Source organism: Rhopilema esculentum, chromosome 6 (genome assembly GCF_057945365.1).
Source record: "Rhopilema esculentum isolate cy_ngs chromosome 6, ASM5794536v1, whole genome shotgun sequence".
NCBI lineage: Eukaryota > Metazoa > Cnidaria > Scyphozoa > Rhizostomeae > Rhizostomatidae > Rhopilema > Rhopilema esculentum.
Genome location: NC_142820.1, coordinates 5,816,617 through 5,843,262, shown reverse-complemented (window position 1 = coordinate 5,843,262; position 26,646 = coordinate 5,816,617). Strand labels below are relative to the sequence as shown.

Sequence of the window (26,646 nt, the reverse complement as noted above, 5' to 3'; positions counted from 1 at the left end):
CAACCAGGTTTCACGCGTTATAATGTTTTCTAAATAATACTTCGTAAGAGATACGCCCTTAGGCTTTGAAAGACAGAAAAATTCTTCGCATATTAGTGTGCACGAGCCAGCGTACTCTTGGTACCAGAACCACATCAATTCGAGCACGGAAAAAAGATATGGTAACAAAGAGGAGGTGGAGAAGCGTCTAGATGCTCCAAATTGCGTTGCTTTGGTACTCAGAGAAGAGCCAGCGCCAAACATGGTAAAAATCCGTTACATTCCTGTGGTTATCAAATGTAGGGGTAGAAAAATATTAAGACATTTTTTCCTTTTTTGCGATGTTTTCCCAGGAAAGAATCCGAGATCGTTTGTCATTGAATTAACAGTTCTTCCTGTGTATATCTGGGCACAACAGTCAAGTTTTACTTGCTTTCGATTTAACTTTATGTACGTAATAGAATACGAACTCTCTTTATAGGGAGATAGAGAGAAAGCAGTTGTAGATACATTGAGTTCGTGGCCTTTTTTGTCTCTATATTTGGTTGAATACTAAACAAGGCGAAGAACATAAAAAGCCGAATAATGAATGGAATGTTTTTTGATACACTTACAGCTTAGATGAAAAATATAGCTTGACCCGTTATCAAACGTGAAAGGGTCCTCAAAAACGCCAATCGCGACTCCAGTTCGGTATAATGCAGCTAAAGCGAGCTTTTGTCGCCAAGCGAGAATCAAGCCTTTGTGATTTTTCGTTCCAATTACATAATGCGATCTGCTACAAAATGGATCAAAAAGATCTTTCTTGTACAATTTAAGAAAGATTTCAGATTATTGTGTAATTGATACAGGATGACGTGTGAGCGTTGTGAACATGGTATGATTTGTAAAGATGATATTTGATCACGAAACTTGCAATACAATCTACTACAAAAATATATATGAAAGAATGCGATAAAATTTGAGGATTTTATCAATATTTGATTTTAATTTCAGTCTAATGACTGTACAAATATTAAATGCATTTAAACAACTGTATTTACAAGTCAGAGTTCCCATAACTTACGATGTTCGCAAATGTCAGAAAATTTTCATAAGATCTAAAGGCGTTATCGTAAAATCATCATATAACAAGACGAAAGTTTGCCGATGTATTTTTTGAGATGTTTTAGTAGATTACATGAATTTTTATAAAAAAATCAGCTCGGAATCTTGTTCTTAATTGTCTGTTACTCTTAGAGCTAAAAGTTTTTTAAATAAACCACAAAAGCATAAAATTAATATCAAGTAGAACACCTGATCGTTAGCCAGGTTCTTTTTTCAATTGAATAGAAATAGGTCCCTACCTAATCGCCGAGAAAAATTATTTCACCCAATCTTTAAAATATAGATTCAAGATTAGTTTCTTTAGGTTTTGGGTGGTCAGTTATACGGTTAAATTATTTTTGGACATCTCAAGCTCGGTTTCTTAAATACGGTTTTTATAAAACAAAAGACCTGTTGTTGCTAGGCAACATTATTTCTGATTTCATGTTTGCATATTCAGTAAACAAATTGAAATTCCCCAAGCTTTTGGTGACCTACACATTCTAATTGTGCATGCTTCTTGAAACATCTGTGCTATTTCTATAAAATATTTCCAAATAATTTGAAACTTAACGGAACTTTCACTTGAGGAACCTCAAAAGAACAACGATTGTATCTTAACGCAACGATTCTTCGACAACAAAGGAAGCCAGAAATCAGCTGATAATAATGAAAGTCAACTGCATCAATGGATTCACGATCGCTCAAATTTCTTTTCTAGACATCAATTTTAGGCAAGTTTTGATCAATTGTTGGCTTGAAGGATTAGCAAAGTTAAAGGATATCTTTCCAAATGAACGGCATTTTTTGATTGGCTCCAAGCAAATTAATCTGATCATCGTCGCTTTATGGTGAGTATGGGAAAACAAATGTTTAATTGTTTTCTCTGCTGAATACCACTGACTGAAGCAAAAAAGCGAGAGCAGTTTTATTTCTGAGCAAAAGACCTGATGTTATTTTGACTAAATGGTGAGTTTCCTATTAGTTCTACAATTTTTTTGATTCTTTCCAAGCATCGAATTTGAGTAATAATCAATTTCATACAAGTAATTCTAAATACAAATTTGATTATTTCGAGAGAAATCCATTATTTTCAGGCCATTATTATAAGTGAGAAAAGAAGGACGTATCAGTAACAATGTGGTCATGAAAACAAACATTTTTTGGCAAAAATATACTGATTTGTGAAAAGTAGGCTTTTCTGAAGCTAGCTGATGTTTAAGCCGCATCTATACGAGCAATTTTTTCTTGGTAATTTTCGTTTACAAGTTTCCTTGCCATGGTAGATTAGCAACAAGTTTTGTTTGATATTTTTTACTTGACAATTACTTGATAACAAGTCTCGTTCACAATATCTATTTGCTCTGACAATCGTTTTGGTCAGCGGAGTTTATAGGTTAGCCTCGGTTTTTGTGACGCGGCAAGTTTTTGCGTCAAATTTCCTTGCAAAAACTTGCTCCTTCAACGAAGAAGATACTTTTATTCATGGGTGGGAAATCCCTTGAATTTCTTCCTTTAACATCGGTATACCCAATACACATACTCATTCTGCGCATTCTCATTCTTCTCGATATTGCAACTTCACAACTTTTTGCAAAAAAACAATCTCTTGAGCAAAAAACATTTGGAGTTTGTCTTATTGTTCAATTTACTTAAGTTTTGCCTTGAACCATAGAATCTTATGAGACAAAAACAGAATAAAACCAGGGAACATCTAACTCTTGTAAAGATTAGGTCTCTTTGATAATTTTTTAGTCAACAATGATTGTAAAATCAGCCGATAAGTGATATGAAAATTCTTGCGTTGAAGAAAACACAAGACATAAGTGCCATTCCTTGATTTACACTTAAATATCAAGCAATGAGTTTCAACTCATTAAGAAAATGTCCTCGGAAGATATGGATAAAAAGTACAGGGTTTTTCTCTGTTTTCTTTTGTGTTCTTTAGTTACATAGCAATCTGTACACATGATAGATATAATCATATACCTGCAAGAAAATTTGCAAGAAAATTTGCAAGAAAAGTCACAAAAGTGCGTTAAAATCTTCCCAATATTTCATCAGTAGGTTAATTGCTAATGCCAATTACTACTTTAAACTAAAATGAGATCTCTTGAGCAAAAAACAATTGGAGTTGGTCTTAATGTTCAATTTACTATGTTTAATTAACTGTAGATTCTGTGTTTTTAACAATCTTAGCATTTTTCCACTTAGTTTTGCTAATTATACTTCAGAACTGATGTTGATTTTTTGCAGTGGAGACTCGCAAATTGAAGTTTCAGATGTGGCGCAAAAGGGATTGATAAGATATTCTAAACAGTATCTTATAACGAGATACATTTGCTTGTGTGTAAGAGTATTTTACTTGAAGGCAGAGGTACTTTAAAGTCATCTAACTCTATATTGAGGATACTCAAAATAAAGTAATGCCCACCTTTAGATTAAAACAGCACTAAACTCAGTTGTTGATGGTAAAGGTTCAAAGAATAAGTTTGTTTGACGCTTGTTTTAAAGCGAAATTTGTTCTGCTTCGTCTACGTAACGAGACTACTCTATTTGATTTCTAGATAAAGTAGACGCTTCTTTTGCTTAAAATAGATAACGGAATCGAGTTGTTCAACCTCTCTTTATATTTTATTAGGAAATATTTCATTTGTGATAGCGTGATTAGTTCAGTGGGCACCACTGCATTTGAAAAGACAAAAAGATCGCAAAGACATTTTACAATCACATTGAAACTCAAAGAATGGTCTCTTGACTTCAAATTCTTACAAATTCAGTTTGGATCTAGAGAGTACAATTTCATTTTCAAGTGAGAGACGACAAGGGGCCTTTCTACCGCAAGCGAGCCCTTATCTCCAACCGGATTGTCATATACGGTTCCACAAAGCCGCATCATTCAAGTTGCTCGTATGTTGTTATCGATTGGTATTTACCTGACCCAGTGATGCACAAACGGGCAGGAATTGTGTCAGAGCCCCTGAATTGCTGTTAGTTACAATGAAACAGGAATATTCATCCGATGAAGTCTGTTATTAAAGAAGACGACTCTTTGGCGAGGCTGTTTTCATCATTTGATGTTGTTTCATTGACCTCTCATCAATGCTCCTTCTCCTGTAAAAGATCTTTGCACGTGGAAAGAACTTAATCTACTTTCTAGAGATACCATAAAGATCAAAATGGAGTTTCATCATTATTGGCTAACTGTATTTTTCCTTTATTTTATCATTGAAGGCGAATCAAAGGTATGTTGAAAATACGAATGATTTAGAATTCACTGTACCTTTATTAAGGATTGTCCGAGAAGCATGTCTAAAACAGTCATAAGGAAAAACGTGAAGTTTCATATTGTGTCGCCGTTTGGTACTTCTTGATAGATTTTCCTACACATTGTATTAAATGACGCTGTCTGATCTTAAAGTTAAACGTTTAATTAGAAGTACAACAAATGTGCCTTGCACAATAAAGCAATAGAGAACGGTTCGTCTATTGGAAATGGAAATACTTGAAGGTGAACTTTATCAGCAGATTTTGTAATCAACATTAAATACATCTCTAACTGGAGCTGGGCAGCGACTTAGTTTGGATTGCCTTATGTTTAACATTAAATGTGTCTTGCCTGACAGGATAATGTCAAGCTATTTCCAGTTCTATTTCCTTTTATAAACAAACTGGATAAAGATAGTAAAATGTTTTTGAAGAACTTTAAACCTGGCAAATTTGGACGAATGCTTGACTTAGAAAATTTGTGGTGCTAACATAAAATTTTTCTTAATCAATGCTCGAATTTCATAGAAAAATGAAATTCAATAATTGGCGATTAATCCAATAATGTTGTTACCTTTGAACTTTAGAAGATAGTTTCAATTTAGAAATAAACCTTATAGATTTTATGCTTTTAATCACCAAGACCAATTGAAATAAAGCATACTACTTTGCACATAAGAACCTGTGAGACAATAATGTCATTTGAGAACCTTTTACTAAGCTCGCATAAAAATAAGATACACTTTCATTCTCTGTAAAAGAGATAAAGAGTCAATTCGTAAACCCTCCATACAGAACAATCTTTTGCAAATCAATTCTGATTTTTTTGTTTATGGCACATTGAAAGTAAAAGCAAGCACTTTTCAAAAACAGCCAATCCTTACTGCATTTGAGCACCCACTATGTGGAAGGGAGTGTAGGCTTATTAGGACAAGTTTTGGCTCTTGCCTTACTCCTGTTGATAAACATTATACATGAATTGATCTGAGTCACTGAGTCTTTTCTTTAGCAACTGGGCTAAAGTTTTATCTTTAATTAACTTTAGGCTTGATTTATTTACTTGACCGTGCTCGTAGAAAAGATATGTTAATTACGTACATTGCAGATTGGTTTGGTCTCAGTATGAATGCCACCAATTCTTAAAACATTTTCTGAGCTATGCATCTCACTTTGAAACTTTTTGATGAAAAAACTTCTGACGAATTCATTTCGATAAAATCTTAAATTCGAAGTTTCCACAGATTCCTGTATTGTTGGTTATTAGAACTGTTCTGTAATCTTTGCAAAACTATTGTAGAATTAGGTTCGGGGGTGCAACGTGAAGTAAATAATGTCATTTCAAGAGCCAGGAACAAACATTTTTAGCTCCTATCTAAGAAATCGTGTATATTCTTCGAAAGATTATTTTTTATTCGTTGACGATCATAAAAAAACGTCTTGCTTATCTACTTTTTTCCCTTAACTTTGAACTTGCGATATCTCCTTCTGCAAATTGAATATTGCAGATGACTTGATCTTCAGTTACTATTTTATCTTAATGTTTGGCTGAAATGTTTCGAATTTTTGCTTGTTAGCTAAACTTTTAAGCACACTCTATCAGTTTTGGTTAACACGTATCATAACGGCTGCCTGCCTATATCAATTTTAGATAAAACCTTGTGTAATATAATTACAGCTATTCACTATTCACTACTCGTGGTGTTCCTTGCTGTATATCATTACAATATTTGTGGCTTCGCGTGTATCATATCGGCTAAAGCCTAAAAAATTTCTGTCAACATGGATATACTTATCCTGTTTAAAATGATGGAATGTTATACTATTGCAATATTTCTGTCATCAACTTCATTGAATCTTCTCTCACTCATTAACTCTTTTATCCATTACTATCCATGGTCGTGTGCCACATCAGATGATTTGATAGCATTTCCATAAATACTTTTAGGGGAATCATACCTTTGTATTTGATAAAATTTCTGAGTGCTACAAGACAGTCTTGATAAATAACTTTGTGGAATTAGAAGTTATTGCAAAGTACTGAGTCCTTGAAGGTTAAAGGGACTGAATAATAGCTTGAATAAAAAGTTGCACCCTTATTTTGTAGCAATTGTTCATGTTTCGTTAGTACAATTTGGTCCTGCCTAGGAGAATTCGCCTGTATATGAAGTTGCCTCGTGTTTTTAGAAAAAGAGGTCGATATTTTTTAATGATTTCAGCCTTTGTTCGTGGAATTTATGTATACTTGACAATGAAGTGTAAAAAACAATGGAATGCTTCGAAACCAGCACTATTGCGATACGCCCTTGGTGTGAGTGTCTCTTCACTATTCATTGGAAAAATCTATAATGCTAATGAGATTCAGCCTTAAAGCGTGCTCGTCAACGTGGAGTATGCAAGTCAGGCAGTCGACCTTTTACTTGCAGCAGAAAACTGTCACCTGATCAATTACCCAGAAAGAAAATACCCAGAAGCCCACTTCATTGATTCAATCAATTCACTTGTCTGAAAGCTAGATATATTCTACAAAAATAAAGTGAACATTTATAAAGGTCAGCTCACGCCCGCATGATTTGCACTGAATAATAACCAAGAAAGAAAAGCAAAGTTTAGACCCACAGGCCTTCACCTTCACTGAAACACACCCCTCCCATTCGTTTGTTTTAAGGAGCATGGTATAAAAAACGTAGTAGCATAAGTTCTGCAAATTTCGAAGCTCTACTGGATACTTAATATATTAGACTTCAGGTTGATTAAAATAAGTTTACTGGGCTTTCGGAGCATATAATGGGGCGGGGGAGCGGGGGGTTTGTTCTAAAACGTTTACACTTTATGCATACTTAGATGTGAGAACAATTGTTTGGACTAAGAACGAGCGAGGCTTCTTGATACCACAAAGGAACATAAAACAAATCGTAAAACATGATAAAAATGTTGGATTTAGGTTTCCCTTTTTGAGTAAGAATAACAATTTGCTTTGCTTGGATAAATTATGAACGTCAAGTCTTGTTCAGTTAAAGGTTTGCACAAAAAGGTATTTTTCCTTCCTATCAGTAATGGAAAATAAAACGGTAAAATAACTTATAACGACAGAATCTGCAGAATTTGATTATTCGACGTTAGAGGATTTTTAGACTTGTTCAATTTTGGCCCAAAGTATATTACACACATTTTATTACTTTTCATTCTCTTGTCCAATATTTCTGCAGTGCACACTTAAGTGAATAGAACAGTACGGCTCAAAGTTGGTATTCTTTAATTTTATCACAGGTATAATGACAGTAGGAGTTATCTGGAATTCAGTAAATTATTCAACCATTGCTTATGTATTGCAAGGGTAATTGTGAATTTTTTTTTGATCACATTTTGTTCTGTTATTGTATTTTATCACACAAATTTCATTTTCAAAGACAATTCCAACGAACATTCTCGAAATGCTGCAAGGAGTAGAAGATTTCAGTTCATTTGTTGATATCTTTCAAATGAAGGATCAACTAACGAACTTTTCAGTCACAAATCAACGAAGAAGAAACAATGACGGTAATTTTATCTGTTAATTGTTACAGTATTATCGTTGTTATATCATTTGTAACATCTTATGTTCACAACTTTGCAATGGAAAATTCATTTTTAATTCTTTTGAAGTTCTTGTGAGTTGTCTCCTCATTGATCAATATTTTTCGTAGTTGGTGTCGTTGCAAAACTGCAGAATGAGAAGTGCAAGCCTCGACCTGTTCTTGTCAAAGTTGATCAGCCCAACCTGGCAACTGCCTTTAGGTATCCATTTTATGTCACTCTGCATCGATGCATGGGATCTTGTGGAGCAAATCCCTTTCTTTCAAGATGTGCAGCAGCTGGTAAGTCTCTTAAAGAGCAGGTACTGCAGTGCTATTACTAAAAAGTCCAACTTTATTTTTAAAATTTTGCAAATCTGGCATAACTAGAGACAGGTCATTTAGAACTTGAATCAACAACAATAACTTGAAAAGTAAAGATAGACTAAACAAAACGTCGGCTACTTGACATCACCCTTTGCTTAAAAAAGCTTGACACCAGAGCAACTTCGTAGCTTAACATGAAACTCTCTCGATAAAAATATAGAGTTGTAGCTAGTGAAGGCACCGAGCTTTGGTTATGTATTACTGTTGTTTTGGTCTGATTCAGAGACTTCATAGTCAAGACCAAACAGTTGGTGGGAGAGATGTCTGTGCCCATGTGGCTATATCTCAGAGACAATTTGTAACACATCTAACTAACTTCGCCCATTTCAAAGTATTTCACGATTCTCATCCAGACCATTTGATCCAAGTTAAAAAAATTTTACAGTTGGATTTTTATGACGTCATTCATATATTTACACAAAACTCTTTTGACAGAAATCGCTCCATTACATCTACGTACTGCAGAGGTAAGCTGGAACTCTTCAAATCAGATCATGAAAGCTCCGAAGGTTGTTCTGCTTCCTTTGCAAAACGAGACCAGATGCGCGTGCGAATGTAAAAACAAAATGGAGGCTTGTCATCAGTTTCAGGTGAACAATGTATTGTCTTTATGTTATCAGGCACCGCAGAGCAGGGGGGAGGGATGGGGGACTATATATCTCCCCTTTTTTAACGCTCCGCAGTGCCTGGCTATGCATGTCGTAATGTATCATGCATAACAATTTTAGTGGCATTGAGCCCGAAGAATTTAAATTAAATGTCCATTGTCATTTAAATGAGCACATTTATGTTTTAATATTCATTGTTTATATCTAAACCTTTTCTGTTTCAGTAAGTGAAGATGCAAACTTCGGTGGATCGGTGGACTAAGCATAAAAAGATGAAATAATAGTAACATGCAAACGCTTAAATGAAATGTTAACAAGGAAATACAAGGAAATGTTTAGATATATGTGATATCTAAATATGAAGGTCTTTAAATTAAGCAATAAAATAATCGACGAGTTTGAATGTTAATGTGAAAATTTTTACAATATTTCTACAAATTGGCATCTGCGTACATTTTTCTGCTAAATTGAAAATTATTACATAACATAGATTTATGTAGCTGATGTATTTTCTTCATTAAAAGTTTAGTTGGAGCAAGGTTTAGAATCTCAAATCCTGAAGACCAGCATCCTTACATTTGAACTCTCTTACGTTCATATTTTTATAAGAAACTACTGATAAGACGCTTTGGCAAAATTTTTTACGAAGATTTTAGAAAATCTTCTAGTAGGGATTCTAGTTGAACTATAATTCAATAAACACTTTTCATTTTTTTTCTTCCAACTGTGTTTTAAATGTGGATTTCAAAGAATCATAAATAAATAAACAATCAATTTTATAAAGAAGTATCAAATATGTATATGTCAGTCTCATTTTATAAAGATGTTTCTTTGTTATAAACAAAATTTACTTTTTGTCTTGCCATCTTGATTTTCTGAATCCTTTATTTTTCCAGATAATTTTTAGGGTTGCAGGGCTCTGAAAGCAATCAAGGCTATTAAAAGGGGTTCGGTTTAAGAGGGGCCTTTGACAATTTCTGGAGGTTTTTTGAGCCGCCACACCTTTGGAATAAGTAATCGCTGCAAATGCAGATATCCTTGGCATGTAATGATTTTCGGCGACACGTAATGATTTCTACAAGTTTACGATCTGACTCACAGAATCTAAAGTTGAAGCTTTTTGGACGAGCTTGAGCCTTCTTTAGCCTTTTCTTAGATAAAGCAAGCTAAACGCAAAATCATCTTTAAGATGTCAAATACAACAGAAAACAGCACAGGGAAAATGCTGTGTAGTTGATACTCAGTTTCTTCCCACGATGACTGACTTATACAATATGTCTTTGAAGTTCAATTTTCTTTCATTTTACCGACATGGTGTGTTATGAAAGTACCTTTTTTCTGTAGATCTGGGAAGAAAACACGTGTCGCTGCGAGTGCACTCAATTTTGCCCGAGAAATTACATTTACTCGGGAGGTCATGAATGCTGCAGCTGTCCGAAAAAATTACGGTGTCCGTGGAAGAAAGCTTGGAATGCAAAAAAATGTGCTTGCGAATGCCGAAAAACAAAGTGCAAGAATCCTGCCAAAGGAAGAGACCCGAAGACATGTAAATGTACATGCAATATCAAGGTGTGTAGATATGGCATTATGGACCCGAAGTCATGTCGCTGTGGGAGACGAAACTATACTATTTAGAACGTTCTAGCAACCCACAGTAACTACCATTGCCTATGACCAATTATAATCCGATATGTAAAATTTATTCTTATCAACATATCAGAGTATATTGAATGTCCATAAGAATAACACACATGTTTGTAAAAGGGTATTTTCGAAGTAATGTAGCTTCTTAATAGAGAATTTATGGCTATCGAAGAATTGGTTTATCTACTTCATAGAATAACAATCATTTTGTTTTTTTTTGAAATCTTAGAATGTATCGTCTTGTATGTTCATCAGTTTTTGCATTACCTGGTGAGTAATGCATTTGACAGATTCACTTGTATTTCACCAATCATCTTAGATGATTTACTCTAAGATATCCCCTGTTTCTATCAAAACAACTAATTGAAATGGAGATAATAGAATTCTACTGTCATCATCCGTCTTAATCATTGCTTAATCGTCGAATAGATTATCCTTAATTATGGGTATACGATAGTGAGAGCAAGTGCAAGGTATTCTCCAAGGTCAGAAGTGCCGGATTTAACCCAAATTGGATCTTATGCTGCAGTACAAAAGAGCCTATAATTGGGCCTCTCCGGCTCTAGGAAAACTCTCCAGGCAGTTTTAACTTGGGCTTAGTTCAGGAATAGGCCTAATGCTGCAGCACTAATAGCACCCATCTCAATCCAGCCCAGATTATAAGTGCGTATATAATCACTCGGAGTTTCATAATTAACAATTCCGTTTTGACCTAAACTTTTACTGTAATCCAACTCTTCATTAAATTAGATGTTGATACTTCAAATGTTAGAATATGAAGTTTTATTTTTGTTCCGTCGAATTTTCGTCATTCGCAAGTGTAATTTTTAACGATGTTCAGCATGCATGACTAACGATTCTTCTATAAATATTTTCTTGTCAACTGTATAGCGATTCTTATCGATTTTGTATAAACTCTACACCTACGGAACCAGGACTTAATGTTAGCTTTCTGTCTATTTTCATCAACCTCTAAATAGCTGAATCAGGGACGTTTCTAATGGTAATCGCTTGGGGCAGGAAAAAATGTAGCAAGTGGCAAAGATATATTTTAATATGGTAGGATTCCAATAACACAACCAAGAGTTGACATGCACTTCATCGGTGTTGGTGTAGCATGCTGCTCACGTTCAATGGCGGAACAAAATACTTGTCAGTGCTAATTCCCTAATTATTTAGGGAGGCCAGAACTGGGGGCATCAGGGGCACGTACCTCTTGACTTTCTAAAAAATCTCTCTTTTCTTAGAAGCACCTACTTTAGGACTTTTGGTAAAATATCCCAAATAGCGTCCTTTCCTACCTGTACCCCTTCAACTTTGAAATTCTTCCAAGTCCTTATTTTTATGCTTCCTAAGGCTTCGTCCTGTTTAATCTTACGATTCTGAGTATAGCTGGTAACGGTAGGAAAAGAAAACTTCATTTTTCAAAGATTACAGTTTAGTTAGACCAAGCTTCTAAAACCGTAAGGTGACTGAATTTTTCAATAGATGGATTAACCCTTCACTTATCTGGAGGTGTTAGTAATCAGCAATAACAAGTACTGAATCCTCAATGGAATAGGATTTGTTCACATACGTGCACCATGTCCCATGACACTTAAATAACACGCTGGACTTCCATGCTTAAAACTCTGTTGCAAGTTGGCAGTCAACTTACAACGATTTGCCCCTTTTGCTTCTACAATCTTTAAGAGGGACGTTATAGTAAAGCATGCGAGAAGGCTTGTTGTCCATCTCATTTTCTACAGAAAAGAGGTTGTTGCACTATCAATTCTTGCTGATCGACAAGAAGCACTTGGTGAGAGTTTTTATCCTTTAACCGACTTGTGTCGCTTTGCATTGTTTGATAAAGATTTGTTTTTCTCGAGGCTTATTTTGGCCTAAATTTGAGTCTTGATCGGCCCGAACGCTCAGTCAAGCTAGTGTTTCTGTGCTTTTAAGTTGAGTTGAGCGTTTTCAAAGCACGGTGATTCACGTAAACTGCGAATTGAGTAGCTACAGATTTAGCGGCAAGGAAAGGGCTATTTTCCACCCTTAGTAAGGAGGCTCAGTCCCCTTAGCTTGACCCACCTGCAATCAGAAGTGCAAACAGATACACACTTGTTCTTATACTAAGCTTTTACTGCAGGGACGGGCAACCATTATAACTTGGGGGAGAAATTTAAAACGTTTCATACAATGGAGGAGCGGTTTGGCCACGAAGGGCCGGGAAGAATTTGAAGGCATATTTTCTAATGAAACTCTATCGAAGCAAATAAACTTCCTGCTTCGACGGGTAATCTCCCGGATATGACATTCCCTTCAAATTTTCAACATTTTCTGGACAAGGATTTGAAATTAAATTTTTCCCATATGTTTTGCAATTTGGTTTTTTCTGTACCAGCAGTAGAGCTAATCTAAAAATAAGCTACTGTTTTAAGAAAAAGTTTATTGGTAGTCTACACTTTCGTAAGTCCTCCTTGCCTTGAACACAGGCCAAAGCTCTGGTGTTCATTGGGAAGATTTTCGTTTTCAAGCAAACGAAAAAATATATTTTAAACAAATGCAAAAGAAAATATTATGTGCGCAACTACAAAAGCCATGTTAGGGGACTGGCTGAACATTTTGTCCAACACAACAAATACTTTCATTGTGCGGAAGGTCATGTTTCCTTTACAACAAATTATTTAGTTGTTCATTGAGTGAGTTAATGAGCAAAAAAAGCAACAAAAATAGCTTTTTAACTTGTTGAATCCCATATCTAATTTAAATACCCCAAGAATGTATGCAAATGATTGATTGATCGTGAGTAAAGTTAACGCTAGCGTTCTCCCATACAACTCCCATACATGTACACAGAAACAATTCTAATAGCGCACAATACATATTGCATGGAGCATTTTGCAAAAAATATGGCAATGCAAGCTTTCTAGAAAATAATTGGTAAGGAAGTTTTTCCTTGATAATATTTATCATCAAAGATTAACTGTTGATATACAACGGTGGGGATACGGAAAAGAGAACAGGGTTAGAATTTTCTCTAATATGAGTGAAGGGGGGATACTGAGGGGTTGATTCAGTAATGTGAAAGAGGTTATGAGTTATCATTATCATTCCTTACATTTTATTATAAAAGTAACCCCCTGTTTTACTTCTAGCCACAACAACAAACTCTGTCTCCCTTCTTGCAACACCCACACATCCAGACTAATCCAGTCACACTCACACTACCTGCCTTCCTTTCAACTACTCTCAATCCCTTTTTTCTCTCTCTTAGCCACATACGCACAGTAACTACAGCAATACCATATGCGATCAGCTATAGTCTTTGCATCAATTTTATCATTATTGATTCAATAATCATTGGATAGCTTCACAGAAACAGAGTTTTAGGTGGATTCATTTCCCTTGTTAAACTGTAAATTGCAATTTCTCGCTGTGAGTGGAACACTGAGTTTTTGGGTCACCATTTTACTACTTCATCTTTTGTTAGCAGTGCTTCGAAACTCTATTAAAACCAAGGTAGCAGATAAAAATGTTCTTTTTATCCATCAACATGTCAAGTACTTTTGCTTATTCTATTGCAACCAAACCAATTTTACCCAGTCAAGTATCTCAGCTATTCTTTTTGAAGAAAAGACCAAGACTGCAAGTTACGTAGATGACCCAGGTAGCCCTTTCATAATCAACTGATAAAATGATAACAAACCGTCACGTGACCACCATTCATATGACGTTATAAGAAGTTAAATCGTGAAAGAAGGTGCTTCATTTTTTAAAAGTTGCACAAGCATATAGCCAAGATATGAAGTGTTTTCCGTTTTGCTCCAAAGGAAAAATCAAACCTGCAAATAAGATAAAGCCTAGCAAAGGCAGAATCAATGTTCTGCCGGCCAATGCAGATGGCAGAACAGGGGCAGATTGTAGAGATAGCAAAGATGTTGGAAATGGAAACGGCGACTTCGAGTATGTTGTTTGTAGCTATGAAACGCTAGACTCAGACCGAAAATACTCTAACTGTATTCAGGAGATTCTTAGCTCCAGCAGTTCTTTGAATAAGTTGAGAAGAGATAGAAATGAATCGTTACGCAATTGCTACAGTGAGACGGAAATCGTAGAAGAAGGTGCAAACGCTGGATCATCATCTTTTTGTAAGCTTAAAAAAATGTGCCAAAATCAAGAGCTGAAAAAAGAAAATCTTGGCTCACTTGGCCGTCGAGTAAAACTAAGTAGAAGCCTGCAGGATTATATCCAAGAGGCGAAAAGGAAACATCTGCCTCCTTTGTATGGGTCGGACAAAAAAGATCGCGGTGAAAGCGATAAAAAAAGTGGAGTGAGAAAACGAATTGGAGGAAAGGCAGGTGCAGGACTGTTGTTTGTGAAAAAGCCTGATAATACAGAGGACAGTGTTCTTTTAGGAAATGCAAAAAACTCGTTTGTGAAGCAGACTTTGCTGTTAGACCTAACTTTGCCTAAGATGCTTTATCAAGAGACGAGAAATGCTTCGGAGAGCAAAAGAGGATCAGAGTTAGACGAATGGAATTCAATTGAAGATATTCTGTCGATGGATGTTTCACCCGGTGCTCGGAAATGCAACGAAAACAAGAAAATAGCCGAAGAGCGCGGCACGAGAACTGAATTGCAGAGAAAGTTTAGTTTAAAAAGTTTCAGAATAACTGAATCACACGGCAGGATGGTAAACAGCCTAGCAAACGAAGGGAAAAATTCAGCTGCAGTAAGACAAGAGGGCGATCTCACTATTCATTATAATGATGACGAAATAGAACTGATGGAGGATATCGAGAAACAATTCTTTGCTAAATGAACAACATTTTGGAGTTGGCTTAAATTATCATAATTTTTTCATTCTATGCAGTGTTGGTGATAAATAAAATTCAGTTCGATTAATCTTGCTAGCCCAGATCTATTTGCAGTATCTAGACTTTTTTATCCAACTGAGGTACACACAGATAAATGTAATACAAACTAAACGTACTAGCCAGTACATCCATCTTCAAACACCTTAGAGAGCTATGATCTTTAGGATGTTTTTGTTTTATTAAGAAAATAGTATTGAAAAAATGTTTAGCATAATAGGTAGATCCATACTGCAGTCAAGAGTAGTACGATAATTGATGTTGTTGTTAAAGCCTGTTCGGGGATACAGGAAGCAATTATAACTTGAAGGAAGCAAGACTTTTGGAAAGGCACTTGAACAAGTCACCAGGTCACCAAGATATTCTGGCCAGAAAGTCATAGTAAAATCTAACATAAAATGGGCCTTTGCTCCTCTTGAAAGGACAATAGCAAAATCTTTGAAGATAAGTGCGCACGCTGCTCTTTGTGCCCCCAAGTCTTGGGCCTGCTTCATAGTTAGAAATCCACCTAGCACATTCCGTTATCACTTCAAAGTTAACATATGCGCTTACTTGTTTCAAGTAAGGATGGTAGCTCATCCCAAATATGTTTTAAAAATCATTTAAAACAGTTTTATTCAATTTCCACCCATAAAAACTTTCTGAAAATTCTGAGCAACAGTCTATACCATACTATGCAAAACAGGTACATATACCAAGCCCGAGAGGTTTTTTGTTTTTATTATGGACTCAAATTGGACGTTAATTTTCCTGTAATCTGTGTTTCTGTGACCACAAGGAAGCAAAAAAGCAATGAAACATGCCAAAAAATTGAAAACATATTGATTTGTTTGTTAAGATTATTAATTATTAATTGATTCAGTGTTAGGTTTCCTGGGAACAAAATCTTTGGTTAATCTCTTTTTATAGACTAGGTTAAACTTTAGATTTAGATTTCTTGCAATCGTTTTAAAAGTTGTGCAAGTTTTTTATGTCTTACTAATTGCCTTCACAAACTGGAAACCTCGAGGGCCCCCTAAACCTGAAAGGTCAATGCCAATTTACCATCGCCATCACCTTTTGGTAACCCTGGTTGTGAGGTTGTTTTTGTTGTTTCTAAAAGCTGATCGAATAGAAACGCTTTAGGTCGTGGCACCTTAGCAATTCAAGGGCACTTGTTGGCTATGCAGTTGGCAATGAATAGCAGCTCGGTGAGCTGCAAAGGGGCAGGTAACCTGAATTCTGGATAAAGGGGGCCATGTGCCCACTGTGTCCTCAAGTTCCTACGTCTTGAAACTAAGACATAATTAATGCCTTGACTGATATATCGAACATATGCGAGCTAACGTTGGTAGCAGTTTGAAATCTCTTCAGCATTATCATGAAGGTTAAATCATAACAATAATGATAATAAACTTCTTATTTACAGTTGGTGTGAATCAATTATAGCTCGTACTCTTAAGAAAAGTGAACTAATAAAAACCAACTATTTAGCCTAAATACACCAAAACATAATATTTATGATAGACAGCATAATAACAGACAGCATAATAGTAGACAGCAAAGAGAACTCATCAACGAAAATTTCATTTTGGACAAATTGCTTCGCAAATCGATTTTCAGTTCTCATCAAATGGAAAATATTGGTTTTTCTCTTGCATGTATGTATCAAGAGATGCTTGAAACCTAGTTTTCATTACTAAATAATGATACGAATCAATAGCATACCAAATAATGATACGAATCAATATCAGGATACTATGAATCAATATAAGATATCAAATATTGATATATTTTACTCAATAATACTCGGAAATCAATTTTTTGAAAAGGGCACTTTGATGCCCCCGTGCTGCCCTGCCCCCGTGCTGCCCTGCCCCCGTGCTGCCCTGCCCCCGTGCTGCCCTGCCCCCGTTCTGCCCTGCCCCCGTGCTGCCCTGCCCCCGCACATCAAAATCTGAAACTATGAACAGCGAATCATTCTATGAAACTCGAGTTTGACAAAAGTCGCGTATTTTTTCCAGTGATTGACAAGCATTAAAGCCCTTTTTAACAAGTATTTACAACCTTGTTTAACGTAGTGATTTTTAATTACACCAAGGTTTCAGAATCAAATTCTAGAACAAAACATTTAAATAAAGTATCCGTCTTCTGAAGGTGGGGTGAGCTGCGAGTGAACAACGAGTATCTTATCATAAATTAGCAAGAGGCTGAGGAAGTGGATGCTGGCCTTAGGACTTGATAATATAAACTTCATGCAAGGATTAAATAGAATCGAAATGAGGCCATCCACAGTTGTGACAAGCGACATACACAGCTGAGGTTGATATATATTGCCCCGACAAAGAGGGAGTGAGGGGTGTCAACAGGGGTAGCCTTATAACAGACAAATTACTGTAAATGTATCTTAAATCATAACAACATTCAAGGTTTGAAGGACAGGCGACTATTTTGCTTTTTCCTTCTTTTCTTCTTTATAGATTTTGATTGCAGTGAGAATCTAGATTACCTACAATCCTTACCAAAAATAACTGGAACGCCTTCCCATTGCAGCATGCAAATAAACAGAGTAAGTCTAAAGCTACCTTACCAAAATATCACTGGCGCTTCAATAATTTCGACCCCCTCCCCCCGTACAATGTTGATTTATTTTCTCAATACCTTCGTACAGCTTTCAGTGAAGAAATTTTTACCTTCAGGATCAAAACAGTCAGATTGAACAACATTGTAATGGGGGGTAGAGGGTGGGGGGGGGGGGGTTCAAAAAAGCTTCAGCTTTGCGCAATTGTTCCAACAATTTTGGCAAGGATTGTAGCTGTCATTAAAATAAAAAAATTGTCGAAACCTTTAGCAGAACAATAGCGTCTGGGCAAAAATGCAGACTTCGAGACACAGGAAAAAAACTAACTGCTAGCATAATTGAACGCAAGAAATTTATTTGAATAAACAATTTATTTAGATAGGCTTGAATTTATTTCGATGACTGTGTGCATGTTCAAATTAATCTTCTTCTCCATTTTCTTCGCCGTTTCTACTGCCATTATTTTCTCCGTTTTCTTCGCACTCCTCTCGAACGCACCCTTTAAAAAAACTGCCGTGGGAACCTTTAAACCATGACCTACGAAATGTTGGACTCTTAAGGAAGGCATTGGCGTCAGTTTTGTCCATCACAAATGAGCTGTCTTTTATGCCTCCTATGAACAACACCAAAAAGAAATTTTAAACTAAATTATACGAGAAAATTGTGAAAATTTGATGGAAAAAATCCAGCTTTGTAGCTCGATTTTGTGATCATTAATGTTTTACTTCGATAACCAGACTTGGGATAATTCTAAAATTTTACAATCCTACAATCTCATGCATTTAAAAAGCTTATTATCCAAGCCAAATTCATCTCAGATTCGTTAAGCAATTGAGTAAAAAATTCTGACACTTTGAAAGTCTACTTTGAAGCCTTTTGAATTCGAGCACGGCACTTGAAACCGTGAAAAATTTCCAGTCTATCTTTATCGAGGTAATTGGTTGGTGGACAAAACCCGTTTCTCGGAGATTAAAGCACGGAAGTGCTTAGATGGGACATTTCTTCTTGGTACTAATGTAGCGGGTTCTAGTGGTAGCGCTAAACAATTTTTCGAAGAAGAACGTTGACAAATTCTTTTCCACTAGTAAAAAATTTACAAAATCATCGAGCAACTTAAGGTTGTTGCATCATTTACGTTTTTTCCTATTAAAATCCATACAAGAAAAAGGGGTGTGACAGAAATTTTATTCTGCCTTTGTGCACTCAAATACACTTCTTTTCTTAAATTTATTTTGTCAAAACAGTGAGCAAAGAAAGAGTAACTTACGTGGCAGATCATCCTCCTGATCGACTTGTTTGTTCTTTAAATAGTGACCATGGGACACTAAAGCGACAGCCAGGACGGTCAAGCACATTAATAGGACCGCGCCCCTCATTTCGTTATACTTGCTGGACGGCTTCCTTTAGACAGTTCTCAAAAATGACTATCGTTTTCTGCTTGCTTGTCTACCTTTTATAACAATTAATGCCCGGTGACCCTCAATTGGAACCCCCATCTTTTAGAAGCAATTACATAAGTACCGGAAAGACCTGATAACTCTCGTTTGCGAAATTAAAGTGTTTGAGTGCTCATTGCAGAGTTAAAAGATAAATCAACGGACAGTTAATGTAACAGTTCCCAGTATCAACTTGATACACGATGTAATAAATGATATCTGAAACAGTCGCGAAATCAACATGCGTATCGAAATTTGCGTTTCATGTGCTAATTGTCTTAATTGCAGTGCAATTTATACAAAAATAAGACCAATTTTTAGAGTAACTTTAATTGAAAAACGGGTGTCTTTCTTTCCAATCCCACTCCAAGCTGTTTTTAGGCACCAATAATGAAAAATGATCATATTAGCATAACCGAGTAAATCATTTATAATCTTTATTCCGTTATTTAACTAACCTTAGGCAAAAGCCACAGTATGACTAGGAGTCAGAGACCACCCCCTCTCGAGCTAGATAAAGCTGTTTTTATTACAAATGTTCATGAAGTCAGTGTATGTTTTCTTGGTGATACGAGACAGCTCCAAAGCTTTCCATTTCCTAGTTCTCATTTTCTTTCCTAAAAGAATATGTAGCTGAAGTATTGTACTTGGTGAAATTTTTTTCTCAAAACTGAACGAAGCTACGCCCTATTTTTGACTTCATTTGGTAAATTGGATTTTTGAATCGGGAAACGTAAATCCTAAAATGTAACAGGGGGGAGGGGGGGGGGCAAATGAGATTCAGCTGACTTATTGTTGTCAATGTCACTATAAGTGGCAGAACTGTGCTTTGAGTCATCTGTTTGAGCAGCCCTTTCTTTTCTGTTTTCTTGGCCAAATTTTGAAGGTAACAATTTCAAATTATCCAGTACACTCTTTTTTATAAGAACCAGTAAATTTAAGATCAGGCTGACTGTTCTTAATTTTTTCTTAAATTAATAAGGTGTAAGCAGTCACAATTGCTAGCTATTCCGCTCCAGGGAGGTTTTCAGACCTTATCTTACAACAAAGTGAGTGATACAGCCTTCATTTGCCGACAAATTTGAATATTCACCGCACATGGCTTACAATCACTCACACATGGCTTAAAATTGTCGTTTTTTTAATAAAAAGTTGTTCGAAATTGCATTTTACAGTAGCTCAGCCTCAGTTTGTTCTTAATTTGTTCTTAAATTTTGACCAAGTTTGAGGCTTGTCTTCTTATAAAATTGTTCTTATAAAAAAGAGTGTAGTCTGTATTGAGGGGACGATACTCCCTTCGACGAGCGAATCAGCAATATTCCCGAATCAAGCTCTGACCTTTGGTGTTTTTTAAAACTCGACAACAAAACTGCACTAGATAACTGTAACATTGCTACAAGCGTGCCTTGTTAAACATTACAAGCAGATAACACTAGGTTATTATAATATTTTGTCTTGTAAGTGTTTTGTTGAAGCTATTGTGCTTGATTTTCCTTTTGTGCTAAAATGCTTAATTAAATGCTTAAATCTGCTGCTTGACAGTCTGGAAGAGACATTTGGGATGTAGCAGAGAAGTAAAAAAGGGAACACAGCCTTCCTTAGGCCCCTCTCTAATCGGGCTCCATCATAGATTGTAAACAATCTTTCTCTACCAGTACCACTGTACTAGTTTTTATATTGGTAGGCCCCATTGGATGCTTATAGACCAGAGGGTGGAAGGGGACCACCACCACCCGAACGGAGAATTTATGAGACCAATCTATTCTGGTTCAGTTTTTTGCGTAGATTTCGAATTTGGGTGTTGATCAGCGGTTTAAGGGGGCTTTCCCGAGATATGGGGGGTCTAAAGACAAATTTTGGGGTTAATTGCTACAAATTTGGTTTCCTCAATAAATTTCAATAAGATAAAGATAGATATGTTATTTGACTATATCTATGATTGTTGGCTGATATTTGAAAGTGTTTTTCTATATTTAGAATTTAAGGGAGGTGTAAAAAATTAAATTTTTTCCAAAAGAAAACATTACTGTTACAATATATTTGAATATTATCAAGTCTACCCAAAAAATTATTCATCTTCATCCTTATCCTCAGACATATCAATGCCTCTTCTTAAGTCTTCCACTTCTACAAGATCGTCAGCCTCCACTAGTAGTTTCGAACATCCTCTGGATTTTGCGAAAGAAATTCATTAAACAGAATTAGAAAAGTCACCTTTCCACACGTGGTGTACTTGAGCCTTCTTGCTCTATCATTGGTTAAGAGGCTTGTCTGCACATATGTGCAATGTAATTTGCAACGCTTGATGTATCTTAAGAGGCTGTTTTTGCATGGTGGCTGCAAAGAGAAGTCTGTGATTTTTGACCCCTTGAAAAAATTTTCCAAAAATTTTTCCGTTGAATATCATGAACAGACGATAATCTCTTTTCTCCAAACAACGCACACGTAAACCTTTCAATACCCCCAATTACATAATTTATAGGATTACTTGATGCCCCTAGCTTTGCGAAAGTTGTGACGAATGCTTTTGTGCCTTGCATAAGCTTCCAACTTTTTCTGAAAAATACCTACCTACCTACCTCCCTTTCTACCTTCCTCCCTATCTACTTACCTACCTACCTCCCTATCTCCCTTTCTACCTACCTACTTACCTAGCCACATACCCACCTATCTATCCATCTACCTACCTGCGTTCCCGGACATCGAGCAGCCCCACTTCATGTACACACTCTTCGTACATGAAAATAACGAAATATAGTCATTTCCACTAAATGCATGCAAGCCAAGCGGGGCTTCTTTTTGATAGGCCGATAATTCACGAGCAGCTAGAGCGAAGATTTTTCTATTTTTACCTGTCCCACTATCAATAAATATTTAGAAATGAGGTTCCTGCCAAGCAAGCAAGATAACAAGGATGTTAATATATTATATATCTCCAAAACAAGAACGCAAATCGTTTCTCGACCTTCGTTTTGTTGGAGAGCATGATGTAGAAGGAAGCAAACTTAAGCTAGTGATATTTATGCAGCGATATCTATATATATTTTTCTCTTTGCGAGAAAAATTGATCACTCTGTTCCCTAAATGACAGCCTTGACGAACCCATACTTCTTTAACCAACTCAAACAACCGCTCTTTATTCTGTCTTTTCCTCAGAAACGCAACGAAGTTAGGAGGAATCTTTATGTTTGGCGATTTGATGAAGAAATGGTTGTCTGCATTCTTGATGAACCAATCGGCATGTTCGAATGCAATATATACACAGTTGTATTGTGTCCGTAATTTATTCAGCAACTTCGTTGCAAGCCTCCTGAAAGTGTCCGGTATTCTAACTGTAGATCGAATGGTGGCACCCAAATCAACAACAAAGCAAATTGCCTATCTCCTCTTTCCTGTTCTTCATAAGGCTGGTAACTGTGGTATTTATATGTGCCTCATACTTCTAAGTACCTGAGCTTCACGAGACAGCGAGGAAGGGGATACTATCACCGAACTCGGCTTCTAACCCCTTTTTAACTTAGTCTGCTTTTCTCGTTAATGAAACAATACATTCCAGTTAAAGTCTTCATTGCAACGGATCGGTTCATGATTTGTTATATATGAACACACAGGAAAGAGTCAGCTTACACTGTTCTTCGCTTGTTTCAAGTACTTCGTTAGTGGGATCGTGGACAGCTGTAGAAGTAAGGGTAGTCGACTTCTTACTACAAAATACTGTGTACTTATTATACCAGGAAAGCTTTACCCTCTCTTAATGCTGGAGCTTTTTGCAGAGTTCGGCATGATGAAAGTTTATATAAGTTTCAATAGTTGCTTCTTCCCCTTATTAACATTGATAGGCCCTTGTTATTAGGCGCTTGCTTTCGTCACTGTTTTCTTTTTTAAGGAGATGCCTTTTTGCTTACTTTCTTCCCCTTTTGCGTTTTGTTTGCAAAGACAGATACGGCCTTCGTAAAGTTCAGGTAAAGCTGGCGATATCGTTGAAGGGCAAAGGATCTGATCTTCAATGACTAAATGAGTGCAATGAACAGCTCATCTTCTTTTTCTGTTTGCCATATATTCTAACTACTTTCATAGTTTACTCTTGCTTTAATCACAGAACATTGAAAATGATAATGAATTTGTAAGTAATGAAATTGCAGTTTTTAGGTCATTTGAAAGAAAATCCAAACCTATACACTTTTACACTCTCAATGGTCTTCAATGTTAACAGGTAATTATCGTTTAAGGCTGTGAAGTACATACAAGTTACATTCCTAGGTTATGACACAAAACCATGTGTTAAAGTACTTCTCATAAAGATTTGCTTTTGGGCCTCATTTCCTTTCTGATCCATAGCAATAAAGCTGTATTTATAAGAAAATCTCCATATCTGTCATTACACATGTCTGAGAAAGCCACATTCCTGGTGAGTACAAACAGCCATTTCCCTATGTGATCATGCTACAGTACTCCATTCAGTTGCGAAAAATCAGTTTTTCGTGGAATTTACAGTATTTTGTACTCCTGTTTCGTTTTCTATGGCCCCCTCACTTCCAAATGGGAGTCAACAAGCATAGATATCATCAAAAAACTGACCTGTCTATATTTTATTGACATTTATATTAGCCCTAAAATCGGACTTTAGACCCCCTATATCTCTGAAAAGCCTCCTAAAACAGGGGATCAACACCCAAATTCGGAATCTACACGAAAAACTGATCCAGAATAGATTGGTCTCATAAATTCTCCGCTTGGGTGGTGGTGGTCCCCTTCCACCCTCTGGTCTATTATTTCAGTTACCACAAAAAATTACAAACGATTTTAGTCAAAGGATAAATTAGATATTCATATAGAACTTTACATTTTTTTTGCTTTGAATGAAACCATTCAGGCAGTGTTACGAATTTTGAAAAGTGAGTATGCTTTAGCCCCCATATAGAACTGTCCTTAATGGCAAGTCCCCTGTTTTCAACTGAGGATTTTTGGCACTCAGCAAAATAAGCACTACCAACCTCCACATAATTTAGGCCATTTAGTTGTTATAGTGATGGATCAACACTGATTTTTCTATGCAAAATGGATTGCATTTTAGCATGCTTCTAATTCACCACACATTAGAAGTATTAAGGTGTATTTCTGTACTAAGTAGTAGGCCATTCATTTCAGACATCTTCAATTTTGGGGCAATTTTTTCACAACCTTAACACATCAACATATCAGTAGAAAGAGAAGTCAAAAGATAATCATCGATTCTTGAAAAATGTCTTAATTTACAGCTTACAAGCCTTTTTTAGTTATCAATAAATTTCTTCCATCCTCTAATGGCAGTATCCACTTAGATTTATTCTGTAACAAAGGCTGATTATTGTGCAAGGTGATCTTGCTATTCCAGTCCCAAGAGTACTTCCAATGTCTGGAGTGAATCCAGTTCAAAAACTTCCACCGATGGTGCCCTAATGCTGAAATGTGATCACGTAGATAGTCATTGGTTATGAGCTTAACATCTGATGTATGCTTTAATGAATGTAAACAGCTGAACAAACAAGTCAGCAACAGTGCTACATCATCTGGTATATGAGAGACAATCAAGACTTCCATTTCATTCTTCTCTCTCAATTTGGCACAAAGTTTACTCTCACTAAACATAGTGCGGCTCTCAATTGCAGAAGACATTACAATGGCAGATTTTCCTGAATTAAATATATTTTTACAGTACTTGAGCAAATGTAAAAGATTAGTAGGTTTGAATTTTGTTTGGATTGATTGAAAACCGGGTCCTTTTGATAGTAACACATTTGAACCATCGATAACATTGCAAAAGGGGCCATGAACTGCAATAAATTTATGAACTTCTTCTATTTCAGTCTTTCCCATTTCATCCTTTACTGTCATACTGATGTGATTAATGAACATTTCAATATCCTTTTCACTGAGTGCTTCATCATTTTGATTGCTTCTATTCATCATTCTTTGTTTGTCAAATGGTTCTATTGAAAAATCTGCATCAAACTGTTTCAGTTTTGAAACTATGACATCACTAAGAGCAATGGACAACACAAAGCATCTGTCACTTAGATAATCAAGCATGTTGTACACTAATTCTGAAAACTCTTTCATCTTCACATCAGCTTTATTACAATGTTCATGCAAAACATGTTTGGAATAGCCATGCATTATATCAATGAGCAGTGTCTGATCTTGCAATGGTTTTTTAGTTTTCTGGTTCAACTCAAAGTTCTGCATCTCTTTGAAAAGGTCCATTGCTTTCTCAAATTGATTATTTGATATCAAGTTCTTGATAACATGGGGGTAAATTCTTACATTCCTCAAGCCAATAGCTTTCAGCTCCTAAGAAAAATATGAAATATTTATCTCAAATTATATGACTAGGAAAAAAGGCATTGAATTTACAGTTGTCAATGATGGCTACATCTCAAAACGATTTTAAATTGAGTGAAAATATAGTTTGCATTGATACCAAAAAGGGTTTTGAATGTTGACAACTTCTGTTGTAATTAAAAAGCTGGTTAGTGGTAGAATGTGCTAACGATTTTGACTATTTGGAACCTGTATTAAACAATTTACCACTGAAATGGCAGGGACATCATGACTTTTATTAATTATCTAATACTCACTTCAAGGTACTTCAAGGCTCTTTCCCAGTTGTCTTCTTGTACAGAGCTTTTTATAAGAGTTACATAAATCCCCTCTCCGTGTCTAAATCCAGCCTTTACCAACTTATCATACAAGCTATAAAAAGAGTTAAATGAACCAGTTTTCCGATAAGCATGAAGTATGGCTGCAGCGATTTTCTGTGCTGGCCATTGGTGCAGCCAATCTGGTTTACGACAGTGGAACTCTTGAAATACTTCAATGGACTTTTTATACTGCATCTTCTTGTTTAAATTTTCCAGTATTTCGATTAGTCGTACTCCATCGACACTTTCATTCTCGACACCGTTCAATCCTGTGGTGAAATCTGGGTAAGACTTTGAAGCTGCAAGTGGAGGGGTATGTAGTACCTTAAAGTCTTTACAGTTTTTACAAAACCCTCTACTATCCAATCGCATTACATAATATCTGATTGATCGTAGTTGTCTTCCTTGCTTTGGGAGTGATGCTGTCAATTTTGTTACCAGCTTTGAATTGACGGCTAACCTGATATAAACTCTACAGTTTCCTTTTAATAACATATTGAAAACACTTGCTTTTGATTTAGGTTAACTCATCGTCGTTTCCCAACATCACTTGCTGCCATGATCAACATGCGATAGATGCCATGAAATTGCC

At 36.0% G+C, this 26,646-nt stretch overlaps 4 protein-coding genes across 4 annotated transcripts; 2 read left to right on the top strand and 2 right to left on the bottom strand.

Moving 5' to 3' along the window:
* Positions 1 to 3,763: 3,763 nt before the first annotated feature.
* Positions 3,764 to 11,469, top strand: LOC135686919 (uncharacterized). Its single transcript, XM_065203315.2, has 5 exons — positions 3,764 to 4,310; positions 7,740 to 7,869; positions 8,016 to 8,186; positions 8,706 to 8,860; positions 10,223 to 11,469. Exons 1-5 carry the CDS (start codon positions 4,245 to 4,247, stop codon positions 10,511 to 10,513), a joined length of 813 nt encoding a protein of 270 aa, XP_065059387.1. The 5' UTR covers positions 3,764 to 4,244; the 3' UTR covers positions 10,514 to 11,469.
* A 666-nt stretch (positions 11,470 to 12,135) lies between these two features.
* On the top strand, positions 12,136 to 17,051 carry LOC148960102 (uncharacterized). Its single transcript, XM_089108986.1, has 2 exons — positions 12,136 to 12,320; positions 14,335 to 17,051. Exon 2 carries the CDS (start codon positions 14,667 to 14,669, stop codon positions 15,324 to 15,326), a length of 660 nt encoding a protein of 219 aa, XP_088965112.1. The 5' UTR covers positions 12,136 to 12,320; positions 14,335 to 14,666; the 3' UTR covers positions 15,327 to 17,051.
* A 1,058-nt stretch (positions 17,052 to 18,109) lies between these two features.
* LOC148960101 (uncharacterized) lies at positions 18,110 to 21,031 on the bottom strand. Its single transcript, XM_089108987.1, has 2 exons — positions 19,206 to 21,031; positions 18,110 to 18,551 (listed from the first exon to the last, which is right to left on the bottom strand). The coding sequence occupies exons 1-2, from the start codon at positions 19,312 to 19,314 to the stop codon at positions 18,358 to 18,360; spliced, it is 303 nt and encodes a 100-aa protein (XP_088965113.1). The 5' UTR covers positions 19,315 to 21,031; the 3' UTR covers positions 18,110 to 18,357.
* A 3,084-nt stretch (positions 21,032 to 24,115) lies between these two features.
* LOC135686916 (uncharacterized) lies at positions 24,116 to 26,549 on the bottom strand. The gene is made up of 2 exons (XM_065203311.2): positions 25,992 to 26,549; positions 24,116 to 25,704 (listed from the first exon to the last, which is right to left on the bottom strand). The coding sequence occupies exons 1-2, from the start codon at positions 26,547 to 26,549 to the stop codon at positions 24,634 to 24,636; spliced, it is 1,629 nt and encodes a 542-aa protein (XP_065059383.2). The 3' UTR covers positions 24,116 to 24,633.
* Between the last annotated feature and the right edge of the window lie 97 nt (positions 26,550 to 26,646).

What these genes read in the sequence shown, in the direction of transcription:
- LOC148960102 (XM_089108986.1), top strand. Translation starts at nt 14,667, where the DNA reads ATGTGCCAAAATCAAGAGCTGAAAAAAGAAAATCTTGGCTCACTTGGC.
- LOC135686919 (XM_065203315.2), top strand. Translation starts at nt 4,245, where the DNA reads ATGGAGTTTCATCATTATTGGCTAACTGTATTTTTCCTTTATTTTATC. An exon ending in TCATTGAAGGCGAATCAAAG is followed by an intron (nt 4,311 to 7,739) that starts GTATGTTGAAAA and finishes TCATTTTCAAAG; the next exon opens with ACAATTCCAACGAACATTCT. An exon ending in ACGAAGAAGAAACAATGACG is followed by an intron (nt 7,870 to 8,015) that starts GTAATTTTATCT and finishes TATTTTTCGTAG; the next exon opens with TTGGTGTCGTTGCAAAACTG.
- LOC148960101 (XM_089108987.1), bottom strand. Translation starts at nt 19,314, where the DNA reads ATGAGGGGCGCGGTCCTATTAATGTGCTTGACCGTCCTGGCTGTCGCT. An exon ending in TCAGGAGGATGATCTGCCAC is followed by an intron (nt 18,552 to 19,205) that starts GTAAGTTACTCT and finishes TGTTGTTCATAG; the next exon opens with GAGGCATAAAAGACAGCTCA.
- LOC135686916 (XM_065203311.2), bottom strand. Translation starts at nt 26,549, where the DNA reads ATGTTATTAAAAGGAAACTGTAGAGTTTATATCAGGTTAGCCGTCAAT. An exon ending in GAGCCTTGAAGTACCTTGAA is followed by an intron (nt 25,705 to 25,991) that starts GTGAGTATTAGA and finishes TATTTTTCTTAG; the next exon opens with GAGCTGAAAGCTATTGGCTT.